General features: G+C 37.8%; 2 protein-coding genes, 1 long non-coding RNA gene and 1 other non-coding gene across 4 annotated transcripts; 2 read left to right on the forward strand and 2 right to left on the reverse strand.

Moving 5' to 3' along the window:
• The first annotated feature begins 12,469 nt into the window (after positions 1 to 12,469).
• LOC145219043 (uncharacterized) lies at positions 12,470 to 13,418 on the forward strand. The gene is made up of 2 exons (XR_013857821.1): positions 12,470 to 12,910; positions 12,995 to 13,418. It is a non-coding gene; the product is annotated as an uncharacterized LOC145219043 (long non-coding RNA).
• Positions 13,419 to 14,507: 1,089 nt separating this feature from the next.
• Trnas-gga (transfer RNA serine (anticodon GGA)) lies at positions 14,508 to 14,581 on the reverse strand. Its single transcript has one exon. It is a non-coding gene; the product is annotated as a tRNA-Ser (tRNA).
• Positions 14,582 to 20,171: 5,590 nt separating this feature from the next.
• LOC145219016 (uncharacterized) lies at positions 20,172 to 20,831 on the reverse strand. The gene is made up of 3 exons (XM_080086432.1): positions 20,741 to 20,831; positions 20,565 to 20,665; positions 20,172 to 20,398 (listed from the first exon to the last, which is right to left on the reverse strand). The coding sequence occupies exons 1-3, from the start codon at positions 20,793 to 20,795 to the stop codon at positions 20,195 to 20,197; spliced, it is 360 nt and encodes a 119-aa protein (XP_079942558.1). The 5' UTR covers positions 20,796 to 20,831; the 3' UTR covers positions 20,172 to 20,194.
• Positions 20,832 to 20,902: 71 nt separating this feature from the next.
• Positions 20,903 to 21,463, forward strand: LOC145219573 (uncharacterized). Its single transcript, XM_080086921.1, has one exon. The coding sequence runs from the start codon at positions 20,903 to 20,905 to the stop codon at positions 21,461 to 21,463; it is 561 nt and encodes a 186-aa protein (XP_079943047.1).
• Positions 21,464 to 26,528: the final 5,065 nt, after the last annotated feature.

The raw sequence follows: 26,528 nt of genomic DNA on the forward strand, positions 1-26,528 counted from the left end.
AAACATGGTCCACATATTTCACGCACACCTGAACACCATATCGCCAACAAAAGCGTTCACAATGGAAACCGAAAAACACGACACTATTGCGCTTTTGGATGTGGCTGTCACCAGGCAACCAGACGAAACGCTCACCACTAACGTCTACAAGAAACCCACGAACACTGATCGATACCTAAATTACACATCTCACCATCCTCGGCACCAAAAGCTACGGTCGCCAAAACGCTTTACAACAGAGCAAAGACACACATCAGGGATAGGGCTATTCGCAAACACGAATGCAAGAACATTGCACGCGTGTTAGGGAATAACGGTTTCCTGGGTAACTTACACAACTTGACTCATAACACAACCACCACACAAAACAGACAATTCAAATCGTTCGCTTGCTTACCATACGTCCAGGGTGTATATGAACGCCTAAAACGAATCCTGAACGATGCTGGGGTAAAAGTGGCAATGAAACCTTTGGGCAGTTGTTATCAAAACCAAAAGATGCCACGATGCCACAACACCGTACAGGAATTGTTTACCAGGTGCCCTGCCATGATTGCGATATGGTTTACATTGGCCAAACCAAGCGAAATCTAAAATCACGCCCCAAAGAACATAAAGCGGCTGTCAAAACATGGAAGTTAGCAAGTCTGCTTTGTGCGAACACGTTTTGGAATGCGACCACCGCATTAATTGGAACGATGCCCAAATTTTGAAACAAGAACCCAATTTGTCTAAAGCGCTAGTTTTTGAAAGTTGCCTTATAAATTGTAATGTTCTGAATCGCAATGACGGCAAAAAGCCTCAGCCCGGTTTTTCGTGATATTTTGCGTCCCACTTCCTCATCAAATATCGGACATTAGTTACGCCCTGTCATTTTGTAGCACACGCAACTCTTCACGGAAAGCCTTTAAAGACAATTGTCTTTATGTAAATTATTTTCCATCGTATCCCGCTGTTTTTGTACGCCTCTGTGCCCGCTATATTATCATTCATTGCTCTCAAGAAGCCCTACCGTTCTGGTGGGCGAAACGTCAACTAAAATACAAGTTCTTGAAAACAACAACTAGTATTTTGTTTAGCATTACACCAGTTGAACGCAAGAACTTATTAAAAGGAATAACTTACTTTTGTATCACTACAAAAGTATACTTTTAAGGTTTTGTAATTAAGTATTTTCTGCACAAATTGCGTAAGGGGTGGGAGTTCAGCTCCAAACTGTTCAAACAGAAGCGAATGTGGAATTCGAATGTTCAGGTTTCCAAAAAAATGCGCAGCTCTGACGACGTTGATTGCAAAATTGCGGTCGGGACAAGTCGACGCCCAACAAAAAGAGCATTAAACACAAACCTGGTTAATTTAAAGTTAAATGAATTTGAAAGAAGAGCGGGCGAGTTTAAAAAGCTCAAGATTCTTTTAAGAGTGCTGAGCGCGGTACTCACGCCTTTCAGTGTCCTGAACTGTCCAGCGAGAGACGCGTTTCAAAAGACCCATGGATTAAGTGTCTTTAAAGTAAAAAATATCCTACACTGACCGACATTGTATTTAGAACTTAGTCACGACCATAAGTACTGCAAACAGATACAAGCAGAGAGAGAAATAGAAAAGACGGAAAAAGGAGAAGATAGAAACAGATTGCCTAAGCTGTACAAATTATCAGTTAGTAAAAAAAAACTAAGGCGACAGGTATAACAGCAAGGGTTACAGGTAAAAAATGTCAGAGAATTGAGACAGGTGTTTGAGCAGTGAGCAAATTGAGGCATTACAAGGAAAGGAAATCAACAGCTCGCGATCAGAATGGTTAGATAATTTAATGAAGGCTGCCTAACAAATCCGTTGTGCAGTTGGCAAGCAAGGAGTTGGCAAGCATGTTCGATTTCGATTAATATTGTTTTGTGATGTGATCTTTGTCTGTTGACCTCATATTTTTGCCATACAGGTATGAATTCCTAAGATCACAATCATATGCACTGCCCTCGTACTGCTAATTTTGCAACAAAATTGTGCCTCTAGGAATGAGTCCAGGGATCCAGCATATAGTTTTGGAATGGATTGAGTCGAAGTTGTAAACGTTCCCACAAAAAACGAATATATGCAGACTTCTTATTGATAAAGTGCGGAATGCAACAGCCGTGGAGTACGATCCAGCCCTTAAGAAATTTGTGGAATATGTTAGTCCTGAGATGATGCCAATGGCAAACAGTACCATGGCATATCATGTGCTATGTTTTATGGCCAAGGACATTGCAACACACTGGAAGCAATTTGTTGGTAAGTTTCTTTCCCGAACTTTGTGTGTTTCTGCCAAAAAGGTGTATATTTTTCTGATTTTTTTTATCGACAGCATATTTTTACATTGGTGCATCAACAAGTGGCGAGGTTTTGTGGATGCTAACACACTCCATTATTACTCAACTTTCTATAGGAGGTTTGAGGTGATAATGAGTAATATGAGGGCTTGTGCAATCAAGCAATGTGGAAGTCAGCATTGTTAGCAACAGGTGGATCAAAAAAATCACAATTAACCTCGTTTTATCCTATGTTACATTTGGCAGAGTTTATGTGAGATGTTGCATTCCAGTGAATGATTCCACATCCATCTTCGCCTGATCAGCTGTTGTACTTTATGCTTGATGTATCACATCTTTTAAAAACCTTTGTAGTGCTTTTTTGAAACACAACATATGTTTACCTGACAGTGTTGTGTCCAAATACAACCTATCAACTAATTAGGTTTATTTCCTCAAATTGGTCTTGAGAAAAACAGGTAGAAAACAACTTCCCTTGGACACTTTTTGATGCTGCCTAAAAACACAAGACATGTACGGCTATGATATTTCTATTGAATTCATAGATCAGATTTTGTAAAGTATTTTCAGGTGGTTTTTCTAAAAATTCGTCATAGAAAAGAAAGAAACCTAGGTTGCTGCAATCTATACATTTAAAACAAAATGAACACCGGTTCTTTTACTGTTTGCAGTTTGTTTGATGAAGCGAGTTCATTTTATTTAGTGTTTTCCTGAGCCATCAAAGTGCCCTTGTCCAAGTACTGGTAAATGATACCATATTTTAGCAGTTCAAAAAAGCCTCAATGACTCCATATCAGATGATTCTGCTAAAAGGAAAAGAAAACAAATCCGGCAAAAAAAAAAATCGTCCAAGAGATTTTAATTATGTTGTACGATCTCCAGAAAAATCAGTTTCTATCCTCCACTTTACTGACCGAACAAGATGATTCTTTTAAGAGTACAGTTTCAAATATAGAGGTTGAGGCGAGTGTTTCTACCGGTTGCAAAATCCATGGCTTTCCATAGAAGTTTAAAATTAGAGCTATCATCATTTTACTTGTTTAGTAGACAATCGTCTTATTGGGTTTTTGATATGTAGGGATTTCCCTTGCTTCACCTAGTAAAATAATGGCACAATTTGATTGCACATAAAATGTACAAGAAGATTGGGACGGTTAAGTCCAGCAGCGATGGCAAGAAGGACCATGAAAGCATTTGGAGCTAAGTGTGTTTGGTCCGAGTTTGCTTAAAAGGAAGGAAGGTGAAGCAGGCATTTTGCCACCTTGTTCTTTGAGTACACAGTTATAATCAGTAAGTCCTAATAAGTGTGAAACAAATCTTTTCTGAACTGGTGTTTGTGCTGTTGTTATGTTGTTTGTGTATTTATTTGATGCTTTATAGCCAGGGTTGCCATACCGTCCTTATTTCTATTTCTGACTTGTCCTTACTTTGAATTGCAATGTCTTAGAAACATTTACTGTCCTTATTTCTAAGAAATGTCCTTGTTTTTGACTTAAGTCCTCATTTTATTTTCAACAATTACAAGTCAAATCCCTGCTACAAGTAGAAGTCAACCTATAGACCTGAGCTGTCGTGGGATGCACGAACTATTTTGTACGAACAAGAAGTTGCTGAAACAGATTGTTTCAGGCAAAAAAAAACAATGGCTGGGGATATGTGCTGGCTCGTATAAATGCAAAGATTTGTTTAAAAATGTTATTGTGTATGGTATAAAAGTTTAATTTTTGATTGTCCTTAATTTTGGTTCCATGTCGATGGCAACCCTGTTTACAGCTATGGCCTATTTATCTAATGTCCTAGGCACATGCATATTCAAAACATAGAATTCCAGTGGTAGATTTTCAAGTGCAAATTACGACAACAATCAATATTTTATTGCAGAAGCCTGTTTGAAAAAACAAACAAACAAACAGGAAGATTTAAAAGGACTAAAAAAGGAGATCAGCAAGTACTAAAAACACTCCCCCCGCAAGCGGTGTGGATCTGCTTACAAGGTAAGAAAAATTTCGACAACTTTCCAGGAGTTTTGCTTCGACAATTGCCATCGGATTTGAAAAAATACGATGACAAGTTTATGTGGTTAAGTTTCTCCTAACTTGGTAGGACTGAATTAAACTGTTTTTGCATAATAGCGGACAATGAAATAAATGTAAGGAAGCTTGCGGAGATGGGAATTTTGCAGGGTTTGTGTAAATGCAGCAGTTTCTTAAAAACGCATGGTTTGCTGTCTAAGTTTTTATTTTGCACATATCTGACTGTTTTTTGAGTTGAATTTGATTGCTGCATTGATCACACATATTGTGAGGGGCAAAAGTTGTAAAAGTGATGTTGTTTGGTTTCGTTGGTATTTTACCAGACTTGTCGGAAAATTGTTCTATCCGGAAAGGGTCCTTTTTCAAAAAGAGCTTGTTACTCTTATGTATTTTTAGACATTAGATGTATGACAAGATGCAATCATGACAGAGATCTCAATTTGTGTGAAATTGGTGCAATTTTCTTCAAGAAGTAAGTTCGTTCAGTAGACATGAGCGTTTATTGTATGAAACATATTCGTTAGGATTGCACGAAGGATCTCCATTCCAGTCCCAACGTGATTGGTGGAGTCGCGCACGTTGTAGCCATTGAAGAACTTCTGGTGGGACGCCATAAGCGCGGGTACAACAATGGGTTTTTGGTGGCGTTGATCTACAGACCTAAAACAATTTTATGTTATTTGACTAATAAATTCTTGCACTGGGAGTGTTTTTTGGACCTGGTCCCACGCCAGGATCGTGCCACGCCCGAAAATGTAATTGTCCGCCACGTGACCCTGGGACAACAATTTGGTCAGATGAATATGGGCTGCTTACCTATCCAGTAAGTTTTATTGACGCATTTTTTTGCTATGTAGGTATTGCGATATTTATTTGCAGGTTTGCCACAACAGTACCAGCATCAAACTGTCAACCATTCTTATGGTTTTGTTACTTCACCTGGAGCACACACTAACATACAGATTCGTCCAGCGATGATAAAACAAACCTCAGGCTGGTGCCAAGACCCCCGGGTCTTACGACCAAGCAAAGAGATTATAAACCATGAGATGAAACTCGGGCGAGTCACGTGACTATTTGCATTGTTAAGCTGATTTTAGTTTCGTACGACGTTCCGCTTCAGTGCATAGAAGTTTTTCGCTGATTTTGTATTAGTAAGATAGCAGACTACAAGTTAATAATAAGCGCGATAATTGATCTTCTGGGGGTAGATATAGTTTTTAAACACAATGCGTTGACATGCTTTTCTTGTTTTTCTAGAAAAATAAAGAACTAGAAAAATATCGCTATAAAATGACTGAAACATGGGTCGAAATTTTGTTAGACGAAGAAGAGAAAGAACAAAAAAGTTATCAGTAAGTTTGTTTTGCAACTGCTTAACCTTGACGAAAACAATGAAAAAATCCTTTTTTAGATGTGATGCGTGCAATCGAACGTACAAGACAATTAGTGGTTTGATTTTGCACAAGAAAGCAGTTCATGGTAGGTTTGACCGTTTGACAGGCTTGTTACACGTTTATAGGTGTAATAATAGACCATGGTAGATATTTTATGTAAATTTGTTTACACCCAGATTCAAAAAGTGATGTGAATGAGGCAAAAATACAATCTTGGTGGTCTCAAATTGGAGGAAAAGAGGAAGAGTTATCTGGCAGTGCTATGTTATATTTTCTAAAAGTATTTAATTTACACCCTTCAGGAGATTGTCTGTTTCAAAAGATGGTCTACATTTGATACCATCCCTGTTTAAAATTGACAAAAATTGTGCACTTTCATACTGTAAAAAAATGTTTGATTGTTATACGTCATCAACCCCCAAAAATGATGATTTGTCATCTTCAGTTGACTTGTCTAAAGATGATAAGCATATTGTTGAATATATAGGTGGTTATATTTTGCAAAGACTTTCTAAAAAAACACTTTCCACTAGCAAACAGTTTATTTTGCAAAGTTTGAAAGGGGATTTTTCTTCATTAGATGAAGATTCTCTAATTTTGGCAAAAAATAATGAAAAGTATGGTCAACTGGTTGTTCCAAATAAAAAGTTAACAGACATGTTGTTGTATTTGGAATGTAACTTTCGCAAACATAGTGGTTTTGAAGATGTCTTGTTGAATGTTTTTAAATCAATTGATGTGGATATTTTAAAACAACTGTTTCCCACTTTACTTGACAATTCTGGTCTTTATGAGATTGTTGTGAAAATTTGTCAACAATACATAAAAATCCGTTGTTATCAAAAAGCTAAGAAGTTAAATTTCACACTCCACTTAAATTTTGATCAAAATGTTAGTTTGCGAAAAAAAATGAAATAATTATGTTTTTTTTAAAGATTTTATCTTTTACATTTCCATTGTATGTATGTTTATGAAAAATATGTTGCTCATTTTTGTACAAAAGCTGTGACATTTTTTCTAGAGCACTATTGATAATATGATCTTTTTTGATATTTACAATGTTTCCAAACAAGCAGCAATGTAGTCACCTGAATAATTTTACCATCCATGTTACCTGAATAATTTGTATTTTTTAATACAGGTTAGATATTTTTTTAATGTGTAACGGTTCTGACATGGTAAACAACTGACTATTGTTGAGGTTTACCAAAGGTGATCTGCTGAGGAGCTTGGATTTTTTTTCTTTTTTGCAAAGGACTGTGTGAAACAGGACCATCCTTCCAGTCAATGCATCGCTTCACATTAGATCCTTTAACTGATTTCAAATACTTTTGTCCTACAATAATGTTTTCAAACTGAGAGTATTGATTTAAATCGGGCATTTCTGAACGTCGCCCAATTTGCCTCATTGCACCAAAGTAAGCTTCAAGTGGATCCTGGTTGATTCTTTTTGTCAAAACATAGCTTCCTTCTGGAATCACCTGCAAAAGATACCGCACCATTTCCACCATTCCTTTTGTTGTAGCAACCAACCCTGTGTATGTTTGCCATGACAAAAATTTCATGGCTTGCTCCCTTAAATTATTGCTCTCGGCATTGGTCTTCCACTCATCTAAACTTGACAAGAAAGTGTTCATCAGCCAATCTAGGTGGGGGTCATTATTTTTGTTGAAAGGTTTTAGATCTGAATTGTATCCATAATTTAATCTTGTGTTCATCGAACCACCTGTTCATCAATGCAGCAAACCAAGCACTTGCTGACATCTCAGAACCACCACGACTCTTCATTAGTTGGGAAACAGAATTGGAAAGCAACTGTGCTGCATAACACACCCTCATTTTAGCAAAACTTTTGAAAGAAAAGTGTGACTCTCCTAACTTGCATGAGCGCAATTCATTGGACTTGAATAGATATGGCACTTTTTGAAAGTGCTCCCACAGAATGAAGTGGTCTTTAAACTTTAACATTTTGGTTCCCGTTGCAGAGCTGGACCTGATATTATTACATGTTGTTTTCAAAAGATGTGGTGGATCACAAATAAGAAAAAGTGGAACATCTTGGCTGTACAAATTGCAACATTTGTAAGGAATTTCCAGATTTAGATTATTTAAGTTGGCAAACATTTTTCTGTTGCACGATGCACCATCAGCAATCAATGCAAGTACCTCAAATCCACAGCTAACCAAACATTCAATTACCTCCCAAACAATACTGGTAAGCTGCCATGCCTGAAGTTTGTTTGTGGCAAAAAAAGCAACAGGCCTGGAGAAATTGAATAGGATTGATCGGGCATAAAACTGCAATGCATGGGTTGCAGCAACTTGGTTTTGACCGCGACAAGAACCTAAATCTACAAATCCAATCATGGAATCTCAATTTGCATCGTACACAATTGATTCTTTCACTAAGATACAAAGATAAACAATAGTTCCAAAAAAATTAGAGATTTCAGAATAAATACCTTTCATTTCATCCACAGAAACTGTTAAAAACGTTGGTGTGGTTGAAGTAACTGACATTTTTCTTTAAGATCATTAATAACATGTTGTTGTATTCCGGGTGAAGTTCGATAAACATGTCTGTAGCAATATTGGATAGCAAATTATATTTTCTATGTGCTTATCTCATGTTGCCTATTAACCTGTAGTCATTCAAAGTCCTGGCACTTGGTAAGCGAAGAATACCACTGCTGCGAAGTTCATTGTATGCAGCTTTGCTTTTACTTGCCAAACTCAAACAAAACCTGATTACAAAGCTTTGTTAAGTGGTAATAAATAAATAAATAAAATTGCCCATATGTTACAAATATTCTCACTTTTTAATTTCTGGGTGATATCGTTCACCACTTGCATTTTTCTTGTTCAGTTTGATTTGTTCCTCCCAAAAGATTTTGTGGAAATCATCAACCTCACCTGCTTGAGTTGCTACAAAATGTGTATAAAATGCCTAAAATGTTTGGTCAGCTGTGACTAAAAAATGTCATACCACTTTCTACTATCATTTGAAAATCATTAGACATGTCATTGTCTACACCAACACAATCCTTGTCTTGTTGCAAAAAAGCCTTTACCTCTTCTTCTAGTTCAGAAATTCTATAAAATAGTTAACTACCTGTGGTAAACTATCAACTTGTTTTCAAAAAGTGTTACCTCTTGGTTTTTACTCTTAATGTGCTCTGCACCCTTTCTTTCAAACAATGTCCTAATTGCACTTTTTGTAATGTATTGTTTTTTGTGTTTTTCAGATACTTCTGTCTTCTGTTATTGTTACGGTTATCGTTCATATCTAAGGATGAACAGTTGGAACACTGCGTTGAACCAGTAATAAAAATGGAGCAAGCTGATGAACTGCAGGAAAATACATTTTAAACAATGCAAGTTTTAATGTTTTACACAAAAGGGAATATTAAACCTCACCGGTTTGCTATAATTTTCACACAGGGCATCAAGTTCGTACTCAGTGGGTCTCCCTGTTTGGTGGTGTAATGTGGGACGGAACCTAATCCTGTGCTTCCTTGACAAATATTTGATGCTGATATACTTTCAAGAAGTTGGCTCATGGTTACACTCCTGACACACAACTTTTCTATGTGACTGGCTTTACCTCCCCATCCATAATAACTGGCATTTACTGCAAATTCTGAATTCACAGCAACTAAATATTTGGGCTGATCATGGTCATCTTTGAAGACTAAACAAACTTTGTCTTCAAAAACTTTTTTTTCCCAACCATTTGGGATTTTTGCCATTTTAAAAGCTGAAAAGTTTTTATAACACAACTGAGGAGTCACTTTTCTTTCTGATGGTGGTTGCCTGACACTTTTTTTCATTTTTAATACTTTTGTGGGGCATATTTTGTGTTGGAAGACTTCCAATCTTCAGCTGTTTACGCCTGGCTTCTATTAAATAAAGAAAAAAAATTTTAAACTCAATTTGGCACTAAAATTACAAATAAGTTGAAACTGGGTAAAAAAGCAAATACCAACTTGTAACAATGTCCGCTGGTTTAAAGTGAATTTCACAAATTCTAACGGTGTCTTTTTTGTATAGCTCCTTGATATGTTGATCACTTCTATACCCAAGAATAATTTTTTCAAGGCTATCAGCCCATTGGAACTGTGATGAATTTGTATATTTTTTGTTTGGAACATGAAATAAAGTGAATTGGGGTGTCCGGTTGTCGCATTGTGGCAGACAGCAAAGCTTAGACATATTTTATGATTAAATTATTACCTAAAAATATAAAGTTGTAGAACTTTTTCGCTCTGTTAGAGCTCATCAGATTGCCTGGCAGGCAATGAAAGTTCAAATGAAATAGTCAAAAATACACTTACCTTTGCTGCTTTCAGTGATTTGTAGCTAAACCATAGTTTAGGTTTCCATTGAAAATAAAAAAATGCTTCTTGTTTTTGGTCGGAATTCTAAAATTCATCGGTGAAAACTTTATGCACCTGACAAATAGGCTCTGACCCAATTTGCTTTATATTTACAAACAATTTCTCTTCCTTGTTGCACAAAACCTGTTTCAGTACGAGGTATAATTATACCATCGTAAACAATCTTTTTAAAGTTTGTTTCTTTTGCATCAGAGATGGAAACATGCGATGACAATTTCGTATCGTTTTGCGCGCTATACGCTTAACCGTTTACATTTTTAAGCAAAAATAACGCATAGAACACAAGCGAACTACAACAAAATGCTGATCAAACTTCTATGCACTGAACCGTGACGCAGGACGAAGGAAAAGCCCTAAAAGTCCATTGTTACGTCAGAGGTTCCACTCATGTTTTTAATACTCTTTGGACCAAGTGCCACATGAGCTCAGAGTCCTCGTGTTAAAGAAAATACAAAACAACACTTTCCCCGTCAGGAAACGTTTTTCCATCACAATAACTGGCACTTTGACGTGGTGTGATGGCGTTTTACTAAGACCAGTTCCCTGCTTCAATTATTTAAAAGCGTAATTGCAAACAATCATCTTTAAACAGACGAGTTCCAGTGTTATTGAATGTTTTGATGTTCGGAAAAAGTTATCCAATCTTTTGTAGTTATTTACATTTGGAATAGCCATCTTGGATAAAGTTTCCCACAATCGAGGGGCCATAGTTGAAATTTAGTCAAGGTAAAGTTTGTGCAATCTGATATTTTTTTAATAAGTGGCTTGTCGGCCCAAATAGATGCGGATGGCCTGCTCATGGCCAGATGAATGGGCTGACAGTACAACCTCTACAACACCACGACAATGCAGTTTATGAACAACTTTAACTTTGTAAAAACTTTTTACTTACAAGTAAAAAAATAATCGGCTTAAGTATGTAAAATTTAGTTACAATTTTCGAACCTTTATTTTCAGACAATTCATCAAAAATTGACGTTGCAAACGACACTTATCGGGAGATTGACGACAATGAAAGGTAGTTATTAAAAATAATGGCCAATCTGGTCAGATGAATGGGCTGCTTACAACCACATATCTAACATAAGTTGTTTTTATCCGTTTTTTGCGATATAATTACTAATATATTTGTTTGCAAGTTTGCCACAACAGTACCAACATCAAACTGTAGATCATTCGTATCGTTTTGTTACTCCAGCCTGAGTACACACTAACGATATTGAAAGTTTGTGGTGTAATTGCAAACGGAAATTTAAGCCCATGAACGGGGGATATTTAATCTATGGATAAGGAGCGGATGGAAGCAAAGAAAGATTGGCCTAATTATGCATGTGAAATTTTGTGTCAATCACGTACGATGCTTGCAATTATTTATTAGTAAGAGAAACATTAAGTATTGACGGGTAGTATTTAATTGGGTTGTATTTGGACACAAATGATCGCTGTTTAAAGCTGGCCTAACTGCTGATGAAGAAGACGTAACTGATTCTGAAAACCAAGCTACCCCTTCCCCTCTGATAAAAACAGTATCTATCGATCCAAGACAAGTAGTTTATACGTTTTATTTACAGGTAGTTGACCACATACCATATATGTTGCAAAGGATTGTTTGCTGTGCATAAGAAAGAAAGAAAATGTACAGAACCAGAATAACACATCAATTGTCACTGCAACTATCAACTTCGAGATATGGATAAACAATTCCTTGTCTTGTAACATCAGTACAACGCTTGTAGAAAAAATTGATCAACTAATGAAATGTCCCAAGCAAAAAGTGTAACTTTGCCCATTGTAGCTGTAGATGAAGAATGCAGATTCATTTCTGGAAAATTTTTTTAAGCAGATTTCCTATAAAAAAACAAACAAGAAAATTCGGAGTGTTCACTTTTTTTTGTTGGGCATCGCTATTCGCTTCCGAACAGGCAAAGAAAACTAACCGACAGCCGAGTGGATCAGGTAATAAGTAACGCAACCAAGCGTGACTGCTGACTGGAAGAGTGGTGAAAGTTTTGCGGCACCGCACGGTAAAAATCGCTTTTTCTAAAGCTGAGCAAAAAACTGATCAGTGCTCAAGGAGCAAGTTTAAACAAAATAAACGTATTTGGTGGTGTCGCATTTACCTATTTTAAACGTTGCGTAATTTTCTTCAATTTTTCGTCTGTTTTGTCGTAATTAGCATGTAGCCTAGCTTAGGCTCCTTTTTTTGATAATCTTTTTGATAATTTCTTTTTGGAGCAGTTCGAGAAAGCACTAAACGCTCCTGGTCTTTGATGATATAGTGAACTGCAATATTCGCAATTGAGACTGAGTGGTTTACCCAGTGACGATTCCTTTCAGTTGTTTGTAGAATCCGTCTTGGTACTGAGTGACAATACTTTCGATCGTAAACATAGTGAGATTAGTCAAGGTTTTGCGGATTGAAGCTGGAGTGGTGTTGCAAGCAATGGACTAAAGCTTGTTTAAGCAGATTGTGGTCAAGGTTGAAATAAAGGCTGGTTATATCTGCCGCCACCAGGAGAAGTGTTTTACCCACTTTGGGTGTACGAGACTTACTTTTCATCGCTCAAGTTTGATGCAAAGTCCTTGCTGTCTCCACAGTACTCATTAACACCTGATTGGCGGTAACGAATGCTGGTTGACTCTAATAAATGCTCCAAGAAGGCCGTCACTCCAGATATGCTGATATTACCTGAGAAATGCAAAAGTGTGACTGGGATGTCAAGGATACTTGTGGCGTGGAGGGTGTTTTGTTCAAGTTTGTGTGTTTCGAAATATGGGTAAGCATAAGCTGGCTGCGATCCAGCAAAGAACTTGGCTTGCGCGCCGTGCACATGGTGGTAAATTCCACTAAAATTCTTTAGACCAACAGTTCTGAGCAGCATGTCATCGTCGATTACTGCCGAAGAATGTAGAGAAGACATGAAGGAATCGCATTTTTGTCGCTTGTCCCTCAGGCATTTGTCGATGTCATCGGTAGTAATTTCTGAAAGCTGCTTAGCTCTGCATTACTGTGTTGTAGGGTCATCCAGATTCAAAATGACAGTTTTCCCATCTTTATTGGACCGGCAAATTACAATAGCTTTTGTAAAAGTCTTTGACCAGTTTTTTTTATGTTTCCTCAAACTCTGTCGCATGGAGTTGTAGTTCAAGTTGTTGTATAAAAAGTTTTGGCGATCCACAACATACCCACCCATATGCGCTATTACTCTTTTACAGTTTTATGATTATATAACGTGATTTATTTATTTCCTGTTTAGGACTAACGATTTCATATATAGGCGAAATCGATTTCCAAAGTGTTTTGCAATAACAAATATACAGACTGATTTAAGTGTGTGCTTAATTTGGCGGCTAATTAATGTTTATGTATATATGACTGAAATCGTCTGTTGAGCACCCGTGGATCAGGACGATTTCTGTATTAGTACATCGTCGTTATTAGATTCAAGTTGGAGTCGTGTCATCAATGTAGATATTTAAGAGCTGAGATTGTTCGCATGCTTCTGCAATGTCTCTCAAACAGTTGTGAACTTCTCAAAACATTTGAGCCATGGTCTGCTGTAGTAAAGGTGTAAATCGGTGTTTCTTCTTGATTATCATTTTTTGTCTTCTGCTGTGGATTCCACAAACATTGATTACACAGTCAAATCCACAACGCACAAACACGAAATTTAGGACACACAAATACGCTATGCGTTGAAATGACATATGGCTTTGGGCAATTTTATAAGTTCGTGATGTTAAATCTAACGCTTTCGCATGCCAACCACTACAAAACCACTCGCACTCAAATCTTTCCCATATGGTGTGTATACAACCTTGAACGTTACATTTCCCATACCCATTACCGACGACAAATTTACTACGTTTTTCTGCGGACATTTTTAGTTTCTGCTTATAAGTTTATGGCAACTAAAAATGCATTTATAGATGTCTTTTTTTACACGTACGATTACAAACTGACTTAAGCGCTTGATAATTTTTAATACTGTAGTGCAAAACCGCCTCCACGCCGCTAATCGAATTATCTACGAATTGTTGGCCTAAGTCACCGAAGTATTCAAAACAACCCTTACTGTTGTCCAAATGCAACGATACGGACAACTTGAAATAAATAAACTAACAAAACGATTATGACGTTATAGCCGCTGTAGAAGAACACAATCAGCAGTTCAGGCAGTACAATGTAATACAGTCTTTGTTAGTTAAGATGAACATAAATTCATAACTGGGATCAGCCCTGAAGCGTCTATGCAGATCACGGCAGACTCATGTATAAATCACAGTACGCCAGGCCCATTGAAGGCGCTATACCGAATCAGCCGGTCACCAAGCATTCACCACCATATGGCAAGGCGTAGGCTAGAAAAATCTAGCCTGTGGTGGGATTCGAACCCACGACAGGAGTCTTTCCGGGACTCGCGCTCTACCAACTGAGCTACACAGGCTCAGTGGAGAATCAGCCGAAAGTCGAATCACAAGCACCGTTGCCTGCCTTCCGCCGCTTAGTCTACAGATCACCCTTCAGAAAATATCTCCATACAATAGTTGCAGGTTTTCTTTTTCAACTTGGGATTCAGACATGGCTCTAATTCTTTCAACTCTCTTGAATTAATGTTTTTTTTCGTATTGGCATTGTAGGTATTCAATTTTATGTTGGACAGTTTTTTTTAGATTGTTTAGTGTAAAATTATCTTTTCTTTTCACTCTGTTTATGCGTGCATGCGGGTCCATTGTTTCCGAATGCACTAAATTTAAACATTTCTCGGAAATCCAATCGAACTGGATTGTTTTTATAAATTCTCAGGAAATTCAATGTAGAAAAATATGCCACTTTTGGCGAAACTTGACCTCAACCTTTCAAATTTTGCCATAAATTTTCAAAAATCGCCTTGATAGTTGTTGGTGTTAAAGTTCCTATTTGTTTGGCATTTGAGTAGAAGCTACTGCTTTATCAACTCATTTGCGTTTCCCTACTCCAAACTTTTGCAAGTGCTCATCATATTTAGTTATTACAGGTTGTATAGGACCTGTTGTCATCTTCTGCACTGATGATGACAACAGATATTGTTAAAACGTCTGATTCTGGTTCTTCAATGTCATTATAATATTCAGCTGAGCATCTGGAAATAGTATTTTCAGTTTAAGACAACCGCCTGCCAGAAACTTTGTGAAATGTCTGTTGAATCTTGGAAGTGAATTCCTTTCAGGATACAAACACTATGAGATGAAGTGCAGCTAAAAATTCTTGCCAAATAGCCTGAATGATAAAAAAAGGTTTTTCCCTATCCAAAATGTAGCACTAGCACAGAAAATGACTCGGACACATTTCAACAAATCTTGGCTGGGAAATGAAAATTGACGATATTTTAACTTTTTTGTAAGCCGGTTAGGTTAGTTTACAAAAATTGACGAAACTGGTTTGTTTTGATTCCAGGTTTTCACCTAAGAATGAAATCATGATCATGGTTGCAACGTGAAGAATAAACAACAATGGAGATAATGTTTTTTCTAGCTCATTTTGAACATGGAGTACTTTTTGCAGAGAAGATTTTAAGTTTCTTTGCCTCAACCCCAAACTTAGGCATAAACACGGGCTTGTATTTCGGGTTAAAGTTGAGAAATGCATTTGGCCGCGAAGTACTTACTTTTTTTGCATTGGGAAGTAACAGTCACTTCAGAAGATTTATCAGGATGCAATAAGCTTGTTCTTTTTTCATAGAGTGTGGCAAATGACACAAGTTTTACCCGACGTTTAGTTAAAGAAGGAAATGCGCGATCTGACTCCAAAAATAAAGAACTCTTTTATTGAATTAGCAAACGCAAATATATAGTCAAGCGACAACGTGGTATTACAACTAGGGGCAAGGGTAGTGTTGCTCCAAACAAAGGAAATGATTATCGTACACGGAAGGCGGCTACAAGAAACGTTTTTACGATTGCGTAAGTGCTAGCGCGTGTAGTTTTAGAAAACGCAATCTATGGCTGTTAGACTTTAAGGGAAAGACAAAATATGCTTTGACGTGTCAGATTTGCCGCTACAACAAAAATACGCATTGCTACAGAATCCCCCTCGCTTAAAATGGTTTTCGGATTGTCTGATATAAGTCCTTCTGTTCCATATCTTCTTCTTGTTCCTTTCCGTTTGAAATTCCAACCATGAAAATAAATTGTCTATAGTTCATGATGCGCAGATTGCGATGTACCCGCGTGCACGTTCCAACAGAAGCGAGGTTGCCAGCATCTGTCGTCCATTCCTCAATGACGACTTTGTAGCAGTCTTGAAAAGAAAAAAAAAACTTGGCTCGTTTGCATGGCGACTGGTTTGAAATTTGCCGTGTGGTCATCTGGCATAAGCTGCGCATCAATGAAGTTGGACGGTCTTCCGCTTTGTATTTCTTGCATCTTGGCGATCTATTGAAACTTAAAGAGGGCTTAGGTAATGGTTAAGAAAAATATCACTAAATACATAATAAAAAAGCAAGTAACATTTAACTTTGCGGCCCTAACTTTTTAGTAGAATTAAACTGCCATGTCAAATATTGGTAACGGACCAAACAAGAATATATGCGCGATGCTACGCTTGATAACGGTCTGCAAACCATCTACACCCTAAAGGCCGGTTCACACAAGACGCGCTTGACGGCAACGGTTTGCGTCGCGCTTCGCCGGATAGTCTTCCGCGACACGCTATTCACACCACTTATGTTTTAGGTAGGAATATTTCAGTTCAATAAAAAAGGCTGACTGTAGTGCTTTATCGGTATGTACAACAACGCAATTTTGTTGCTGTTGGAAGAACCGAGTTTGTTGTTGTATTTGTACTTCAAAAGTTCAGAAGCAAAGAACCGGAGGTACGTCAGAAAATTTGCATTTGCTATGTTACATTATTTTTTAACCTAAGCAAATACAGACGAATCCGGTTAATCGCATCATCGATTTGCCAAGGGTATTTGATGCGATTAACCGGATTATGCGATAATCCGGTTGCTATGTAAACAGTACACGCCGTTTACAAAAGTGCTCATTTTCACTTCCCCAGCTGAAACAAAGTTGCAGTGACGCTCAACTATGGCAACGGAGCAGTATTTTCTCTCTTTTGTTGCCGAGAATTGAAAAAATTGCTGCTCTCAGCGCAATACATGACGTCATGCTTCCTAACTGTCAAAGAAACAGTAGAAACGCACACAAACACACACTCTTAATTAGCGCACACGCCACAGTTCGCTTGATTTGTGCTTTCTATTGCAGTCAGGTTTTTTTAAAAAGATACGTTACATCGCATCATAGCTAAGCGACCCAACATTTAAATTTGGGAACTTTCCCATGAAGACGGTTTATGACGTTTTAGTCTTGTTTTGGGTAGTTTCCCTTATAAATGTGCCAGGCCTCTCGCCTAATATACAAGTAAAATGGCCTGTTTTTTCTAACCAATTTCGTTTTCTAGTTCAAACCAACGCGTTAAGCGGCAAAGTGGTAGGTGCATATTTGTGAGCAAGCCCAAACCCGCAAGTACACGACCGAAACCTTGTCAAACTTACAACTTTGGCACATTCTACAGCGGAAGGGCACTAAGGCGAGCTGCATCAGTTTCTATTACAACCCGTTATCCAATTGACAAAAAGAATATTTGCTTTTAGCAAAACTTTAACGACTCAGATTGTGGCGCTACTTTCTAGCTTACTCAGCAAAACTGCAGCTGCAAGATTAGCGTGACTGTCTCGTGATCAACGTGTGATCGTTGCTTCAAAAATTTAAATCAGCAACAAATACTACAGGAATAAATGCCTTTCTTAATCGGTGTTTTACCTGATAAGTTGCGCAAGGTCACGAAGAGAAGACAAAATATAGCAATCATAGGCACGTTACCAACTACGCGAATCTAAACAACATGGTGTGATTACTTGCGATCTAACGTTTTTTACAACCATTACGTGTCTGGCGGGTCATGAACAATATAACAGAAAACATTTTTAAACATTTGTTTTACATTTAACATTGTTTAAATTTTAATACAGTTTAACACTTCGAATTTGGTCCAGTTCGCACTTAGTAAGAAATTACAATAGCGTCTTTGCCGGAACACCAGTTTCGTAATTTTAACACGTTGAACTCTTTATTTAAACGCTTGATTTAAACTATTGGCTATTAGATAAGCCAATAAAAAAGGATCAATGTGCACGGCTGTGAGATAACGACTCCTTGTTATCGCACAGCGGTACACTGAACGCCGATTTAATCTAATAATAACTTTTCCAAAATACTTTATGGTCGAGACGTGTCATTTTCAACGTTAGACGCGTTATTTGGTGTGGAATGCAAAAATGCATCTACGTCTTTTTCGCGTACATTACCTCCTAGGGATTTTACTATCAAATTGTCGTTTTTTATTCCAAATACTCGGCCTGTTCGACTTTCACATAGAGATCATCAATCCGGTTAATCGCATATTTCGTGGAAAATCGATGCGAATATCCGGTTTATGCGATTAACCGGACGATTTTCTTAACAAACGATGGGCGACGGTTTGGGATTTTTAATTGTGATGCAATTAAACGGATTACGCGATTAACCGGTATGCGACTAACCGGATTCGTCTGTACTTACAAATTACAATAAGCTGTATTTTTGCATTACAACATCATGTAAGGTTAATTTTGTGAAAGGTGGTGGGTGAGGCCCATTTTGCAAAGACGGGAGAGTCAAGGGGAACAAATCCTTGTGAGGCACATGAGGAATGATGGAGAAAGCTTTCACAGATATTTTAGGATGGATGTGTCTACATTTGACTACTTGCTTTCATTGGTTTCTCCACATATAAAAAAGCAAACGACGCGATGGAGAAAGCCGATATCATCCTCTCAGAGATTGGCTCTAACATTAAGGTGATTTTTTGTATGGTTTTTGAGTAAGTAATTTTTGTTCTAAATTTTTAAGTGTTTTTGTTGCAGATACCTAGCTACAGGTGATTCTCAACAAACAATTGCATTTAACTACCGTGTTGGTCGCTCCACCTTATGTAACATCATATCAGAGACATGCAGAGCAATATGTTATGCTTTAGAGTCAATTTGTTTACGGATGCCAAATTCACGAGCTGAATGGCGAGAAATTGCAGCACAGTTTGAAAAGCAGTGGGATTTTCCTATGTGTATGGGAGCAATAGATGGCAAACATATTGCAATACAGTCGCCACTTCATCCAGGGTCAGAATTCTTCAACTATAAGGGTTACCACAGCATTATCTTATTAGCAGTAAGTTCAGCAGATTACTGCTTTTCTGTGGTAGATATTGGTGATTCCGGGAGGCACAGTGATGGAGGAGTATTTGCAAACTCAAGTTTTGGTAAAGATTTTCTTAGTGATAAGCTTCCTTATCCACCTCCAGAGAATATCAGGAACACTTCAGTTTCTGTGCCTTATTGCTTCGTAGGTGATGCAGCTTTTCCTTTAAAGCAAAATATGATGAGACCATATCCAGGTCATTACTTGTCTGCAGAAAAGCGTGTTTTCAATTACCGTTTGTCAAGAGCCCGACGTGTCATTGAAAACACATTTGGATTACTTGTAACTCGTTGGAGAGTGTTCAAACGCCCAATAATAGCCGATGTAGAAAAGGCTGTTTTAATAACCAAGACTGCATGTTGCCTTCACAACTTTTTGCAAAAACAACATAACCAGCCAAGAAGTTATTTATACTGTCCACCATGTCATGTGGACAGAGAGGACAATGGTGTTGTTATTCCAGGAAGATGGAGAGTGGAAGACTTGGGAGGAAACCTATTTCCACTTGGACAAATGAGCTCTAACAATTACACGAGAGCTGCATCACACATACGAGACGAATTTAAAGAATATTTTAATTCACCCGCAAGACGATTACCATGGCAGGATAGCATAGCCAATAGATCTTAAGTTTTAAATGCAAACTTTGTTGTGTTATGGGTTGTATTTCAATATACATTTACATTTAAAGAAAATGTTAACAAATGTACAGACTACAGCACATCAAAAGACACAGCAGTCAGTATCCAAGATTGTCATTGAGAAAGGTTATCACATTAAGAATACTGCAAGTCACATAAATATTGCAAAATGTGAGCCATTGCTTGATCTGCCTTAGCTGCTGGCAGTGCTTCTAATTTAAGGCCAACCAACTTGCCAAATTGGTTTGCTGCATTTTCAGTGTGAACTTGCTGCGTTTGTATAGAGGTCACTGCTGCAATAGCTTCATGATTTTTTTCAAACATTGAAAACAGCCTTTCCTTAAAACAAAACATAAAATCAAATTCAAGTGGCAACAAATTTTTGATTCATTAACACTATTTATGAAAAGTGTTTTAACATTCTGACAAATTTATTTACAAACCATTTTTTTTTTCCAGTTAAATGGCAAATATCAAAGTTAAAAAAAAAATATATCAAACATACCTGAAATTCATGCCGTTTCTTTGTTGCATTACTACTGCTGCTTGATGAAGGTGTTGGAGATCTTGTTTCTTCAGAAAATGTTTCATCCACACATTCAAGGTCTTAACAAGTTTTAAAAGTATTTTTTTTTAATTTGAGCACATACCAAATGCAATACAACAAAAAATTACACTAACCAATCAAATTTGAATCTTCGACCACTTCAGAATTGGTAAGATCCAGCATGGGCATATTGTTGACAGTTCTAAACACAAGAATTATTTTATCTTTGCTTGTTGGGTGGTTTTTAAGCAAATAAATTATATTTTGACCAGAATGTCAACTGCTAATAGACTGAGATGAAACTTCTAAAAACTGAAAATAAGGAACTCAAAAAGGCTGTAAAAGAACTACAAGTGCAAACAATCGCCAATGCAGAGAACTTAAATGATCTCGAGCAATATGGCAGAAGACCATGCTTGGAGTTCAAAGGCCTTCCCTATTCGGAAACGGAGTGCACAGATGACTTAGTCATCTCTGCTGTGAAGAGGCTAGGGATCACCATCTCCAAGCCTGACATAAGCATCTCTCACCGACTTAGGAGAGTCTCTAAAGATCATCCTCGTCCGGCAATCATTGCTAAATTTATGAGCCGGAAAGTGAGAGATGCCATTTACTCCAACCGGTATAGGCTGAAACAATCCAACAAAGGTGTAGCCCCTGGGAATCAAATTTTCATCAACGAGAGTCTGACAAAGAAGAACCGTGAGAGATTTAACAACTGTCTCCGGTTTAGGAGGGAGCATCAATACCATCACATCTGGACTAGGAACGGAGCGACATTTCTGAAGAAGGATGACAACAGCAACATCATTGCCATCCACAGCGACAAAGACTTGGTAAGGCATAAGATTTGTTAACACTTGTAGTATTTAAACCCACAAACTTTTACCACTTCTCTTCCACATGAAATGCAACAAATGTGCAAGTAATCTTCACAATAACACCCCATACTTTTGTACCCGATGCCTATTGTCCTATTTACCATTCAGCAATGTCAGTAACTCAGAGCTAGTAAATGCTATTTTACCAGTAAAATCACCATATTCACCCTGTTTACTGGCAAACATTGATCACACCCATTCAGATTACTATGATTGTGCATCCTTGAACCATGCCCTAAAGAAACTTAGCAACAAAGATATGTATATATTGCACACAAACATTCGAAGTCTGAGAAAAAACAAACCTGCTTTAGAACAATTCCTGTCTGATATGGTCAGATCCCCTGACATTGTTATGATATCTGAGACTAGAATAACCCTGAATGGCATAACCACTGCTACTGACATAATGGGATATAATTTCCATCATACTGATACTTCACATAGTGCAGGAGGAGTAGGAGTATACATAAAATCACACATTTTATATAAAATAAGATCTGATATTAAATTTACTGCCCCAGATACTGAAAGCCTTTGGCTGCAACTTAAATTGAAACAAAAAGATGTAATATTGGGAGTAATATACAGACATCCCAAACATTCATTTGAAGTGTTCCAGGATGCACTATCATCAGTATTGCATAAGCTCAGTGATACCAACCATCCTGTATATATATGTGGTGACTTTAACATAGATCTCATGCAATACAAGGAAGTAAAAAGTATTCAAAACTTTTTGGATTCTTTACAAATTTATGATCTTTCACCCTTAATATGTCAACCAACTCGTTTGACGAACCACAGCCAAACTCTTATTGACCACATTTACACAAACAATGTAAATATTGCCTGCAAATCAGGAATACTGACTGCAGACATTTCTGACCACCTGCCAACTTTTGTGTTATTGCATTCAACTTGCTGTGATAAAACAGAAAAATTCCTGAAAAGAAATGAGACCCGATTTATCAGTGAAGATTTTATTTCTGATATAAAAGATGCTGTCATAAAAATACCACTGTTATCTGAAACTACATTACAACAATTTTCTTCATTTAACCATGTATTTAACAAAATACTGCAACGCCATGCACCACTGACCACAGTGAGTAGAAGAAGAAAATTGGCTAAAAAACCTTGGATAAGCAAGGGTATTTATAAATCAATCAAAGCAAAAAATAAAATATATCATGCTTTATGTAGGTCAGGGTTTTCAAGTACAAGTAAACATAACCAATATAAACAGTATCGTAACAAGCTAAACCACATTCTGAGAGAAGCTAAACATAAATACATTGAAAAAAAACTAACAGATCACAGAAATGATATTGGTTTAATGTGGAAAATTATTAATAGTCTGTTGTCACGAAAACAAACTTTACACAAAGCTCCTGCAGAACTAAAACTAGATGGAATATCACAATGCACTACAGACCCAGTTTCAATTGCTAGCAATTTTAATCAGTTCTTTGCTAACATACGAGCAAATATGGCATCATCCATTCCACAGCCAGTAATGCCACCACCTGATAGTTCCTTCATCATAAAGCCATCATCCTTCTTCTATGACACTACCCCAGATGAGGTCTTGATCTCTTGACAGTCAAAAATCTGTGCCCAGTTACGAAATTCCTATTAAATACATCAAAATGGTTAAAAGCATTATTTCACCTATGCTCTCAGAGACTTTCAACTGGTGTATACAACATGGGGAATACCCCACTGAACTTAAAATTGCGTAAGTAATACCCATTCATAAATCAGGCTCACAAGTTGAATGCACTAACTACAGACCAATTTCACTGCTATCCCCTTTTGCTAAGATATTTGAAAAAATTATGTATCAACGTTTGTATACCTACGTTGAAAACAATGGAATGTTAACAACTCACCAGTATGGTTTTCGATGCAATCGGTCCACCTCCCTGGCAATTTACGACATCCATGAAAAAGTGTTAGCTGCGCTTGATCAAAAACAATACACATGTGCCATTTTCTTGGACCTGTCAAAAGCGTTTGACACAGTCGATCACAGGGTTTTGTTGTGGAAGTTAGAGCATCAGTATGGAATACGGGGAAGCCCCCTAGAACTGTTCCGTAGCTACTTAAGTCACCGTAAACAATGCACACGCATAGCAAATGTAACATCACAACTGCTAAACGTTACCTGTGGCTGCCCTCAAGGTTCGTCACTGGCTCCTTTACTCTTCTCGCTTTACATAAACGATTTACCAACGGCATCTAAATTCACAACGAAACTCTTTACGGATGACACGTGTTTAAGCATGTCATCAGAGTCGCTGACTGAATACAGGCAAACGTAAACAAAGAACTCGTTTATGTTGACAACTGGTTGCGCCACAACAAATTATTGCTTAATACGAGTAAAACAACGTATTTACTGTTTTGTCCTTCCAAGCGCTCAAACACGCAGAAGTTTTCGATTTCCATAGGATCGCAGCAAATACAGCGATCAACAGAAACAAAATACCTTGGAGTTTATATCGACGATCAGTTAAAATGGGAGAAACACATAGCCCATGTGGAACGAAAACTAGCACAAGCCTGCGGTACTATGTTCAAGCTGCGTGACTACTTTGGACAACAGTTTCTCCGTATTATCTACTACTCTTTTGCGTACCCCTATCTGCAATATGCCGTCGCGGCGTGGGGCAGCGGATACGCTGCATCAATTAAAACGCTTAACATCAAACATAACAAAATTTTGCGAGCTATCACTCGCAGCCCTTACCGATGTCGCGCTACTCCACTATATCACGACTTGCGTCTTCTAAAATTTGAAGACATTTACAAACTTGAGGTAGCTAAAGTAGTGCATGCGTTTCGTACTGGTACACTACCTTCCACATACAACTCTCTGTTCACACCTATTGCGTCAGTACACTATCACAACACCCGAAGGGCTGAAAACCAGAACTACTTTCATCCACGCGTAAACACCGCGTTCGGCACAAGATCAATTTGTCATCGAGGTCCAAAAGTATGGGAAAACTTACCACACGATATTAAGTCTCTGTCACGCTTGTCCTCTTAAAAAACAGCTTCGTTTGCATTTATTAGGGCAATATGACCCCTCAACAATTAATTCACTCCCGTGTCCTCGCTGATACCAGAATACATATAATACAGCTTGTTCTCCTACGTCATAACTACCCTATTTCTCACTTTTTTTTTCTTTTGTGTTTTTTTTTTGTGTGTGTGTTTCAGTTTTATCTTCGTGTGATTTTACTTTTTATTTTTTTATTCTATTTCTATACTATTATATCATTAAACTAGATAACTTGGTCACATACAAAAGAACGAAATACTGCCGTAGGATTCGGTTTTTTCAGATCAGCCATCCGGGTCGAAGACAGTGCAGCACCTTCCCCAGCGAACAACATCTGAAATCTCGCCATCGATCTTACAAAAGCAGAGGAGGAGATGCTCGACTGCAACATTCCCATCGTCGCAACGAACTGTCCTTGGGACACCCGGGTCTGCCTACGGGATCACAGGAAACGTTCCGAGGAACCGAGCTGGTGTTTCCGTTTAGGCGGGTTTCATTTGGCCAGATGAACCTGCGGGTTGAACTACCGTTTTATGCAACCGGACGTACCCCGCCAGGCTCGTGCGGTCGGTTGCGATCCTACGGCAGGACATACCCAAAACGGAATTCAACCACAATTCAAATAACAGGACACTTGACTCGATAACCTACGGTTTTTTTCGGTGTCCTTGCTGTTTATGTATCCGTTCAACAATGGAACTGTGATGATGAAGTGACTATGCAAATAAACTTGACTTGACTCTTTCCCTGCGTTTGGTGCAAGCTTCAACTAATCAAGAATGCATATTTAGCAAGCTGCATTTTTTCCACTGATTTGGATATAAATAGTAACTCACTTTATAGTTTATTCACACTTAAACCTATACAACTAATATGTCATTGTTTAGTGTAGTATAGTAATCATGTACACCATAAGTGATTAGATACAGTTACCTGGCTGCCCAAGAGTTTGACTTATCTTCAGCCATGTGTTTTCTTTTTTGATAGCATCCTTGTAATCACGATTTTTTGAATCGTACAAATAAGGTGATTCCTTAACTAGGTCGATAAGACATTCATTAAAATTCTCCATTTTTTTATCAGTTTTTTTTTATGCTACAACCTACAACTATATGTGAAAAAATATTGGTTTACACATTAAACTGGTTAGGAATGATCCTTTGCATCCAAATTACACATATCCTGTGAAAAGTTGCATATAAAAACAACATTTCCATCAATATTTACTAAAAAAATTTTGTTCTGTTTCATTCACGTTTGCAATTAAGCCGCCATCCGCGCCGTACAGTTGAATCATTTCAACTCTACCGCCAGCCGCCGTAACCACAGTTTTTTTGCCGCCCAAGGACAACCGCACCTTGTGTGACATGCCAACCGCAAAACGCTATCCGTCGACCTCCGCAGTTACGCGCTAACCGCGTCATGTGTGAACCGGCCTTAAGACAAAACTCAGCTCATCAAACTGCAGTAACGAGGAGCTGTCATACCATAAAATTCAAGAACTTTTAAATAAGACTGCGGAGCGCTATATGCCGGTCACCGTATCTCGGGATTCTTCGTTAAAAGTATCTGACGGTGATTTACGGTAAAGCCATCTCTGGGCAGTTTGTCTGTGTAGGACTGGCCTTGTCAACTCCAAACAGACCGTGGGGTAAAAATAGTAAATAAAGATAATGAATAAAGATAGTGGCTGCCTTGAAAACCCAAACGATAGCCCACAATATCGCACCCCGGCATAGGAACTGGAGGATTTCTAAACACATAGAAAGACAAGTAGATTGCCATTCGACCGCATCAAACTCACACTTTACATATTTCTTAAACAATTAAATTTAACTGACATGACGTTCTTTTCTATTCAAAACTTAACAACACCCAAAGTGGCGTTTTCAAAGAAAAAATAACAATCATATCTAAAATGGGTGAGCGTAACGCTAACAAAATATATTACCAATAGTCCAATCAGAA

This window comes from Phallusia mammillata, chromosome 3, assembly GCF_965637545.1.
Source record: "Phallusia mammillata chromosome 3, kaPhaMamm4.hap1.1, whole genome shotgun sequence".
In the NCBI taxonomy this organism is placed as follows: Eukaryota; Metazoa; Chordata; class Ascidiacea; order Phlebobranchia; family Ascidiidae; genus Phallusia; species Phallusia mammillata.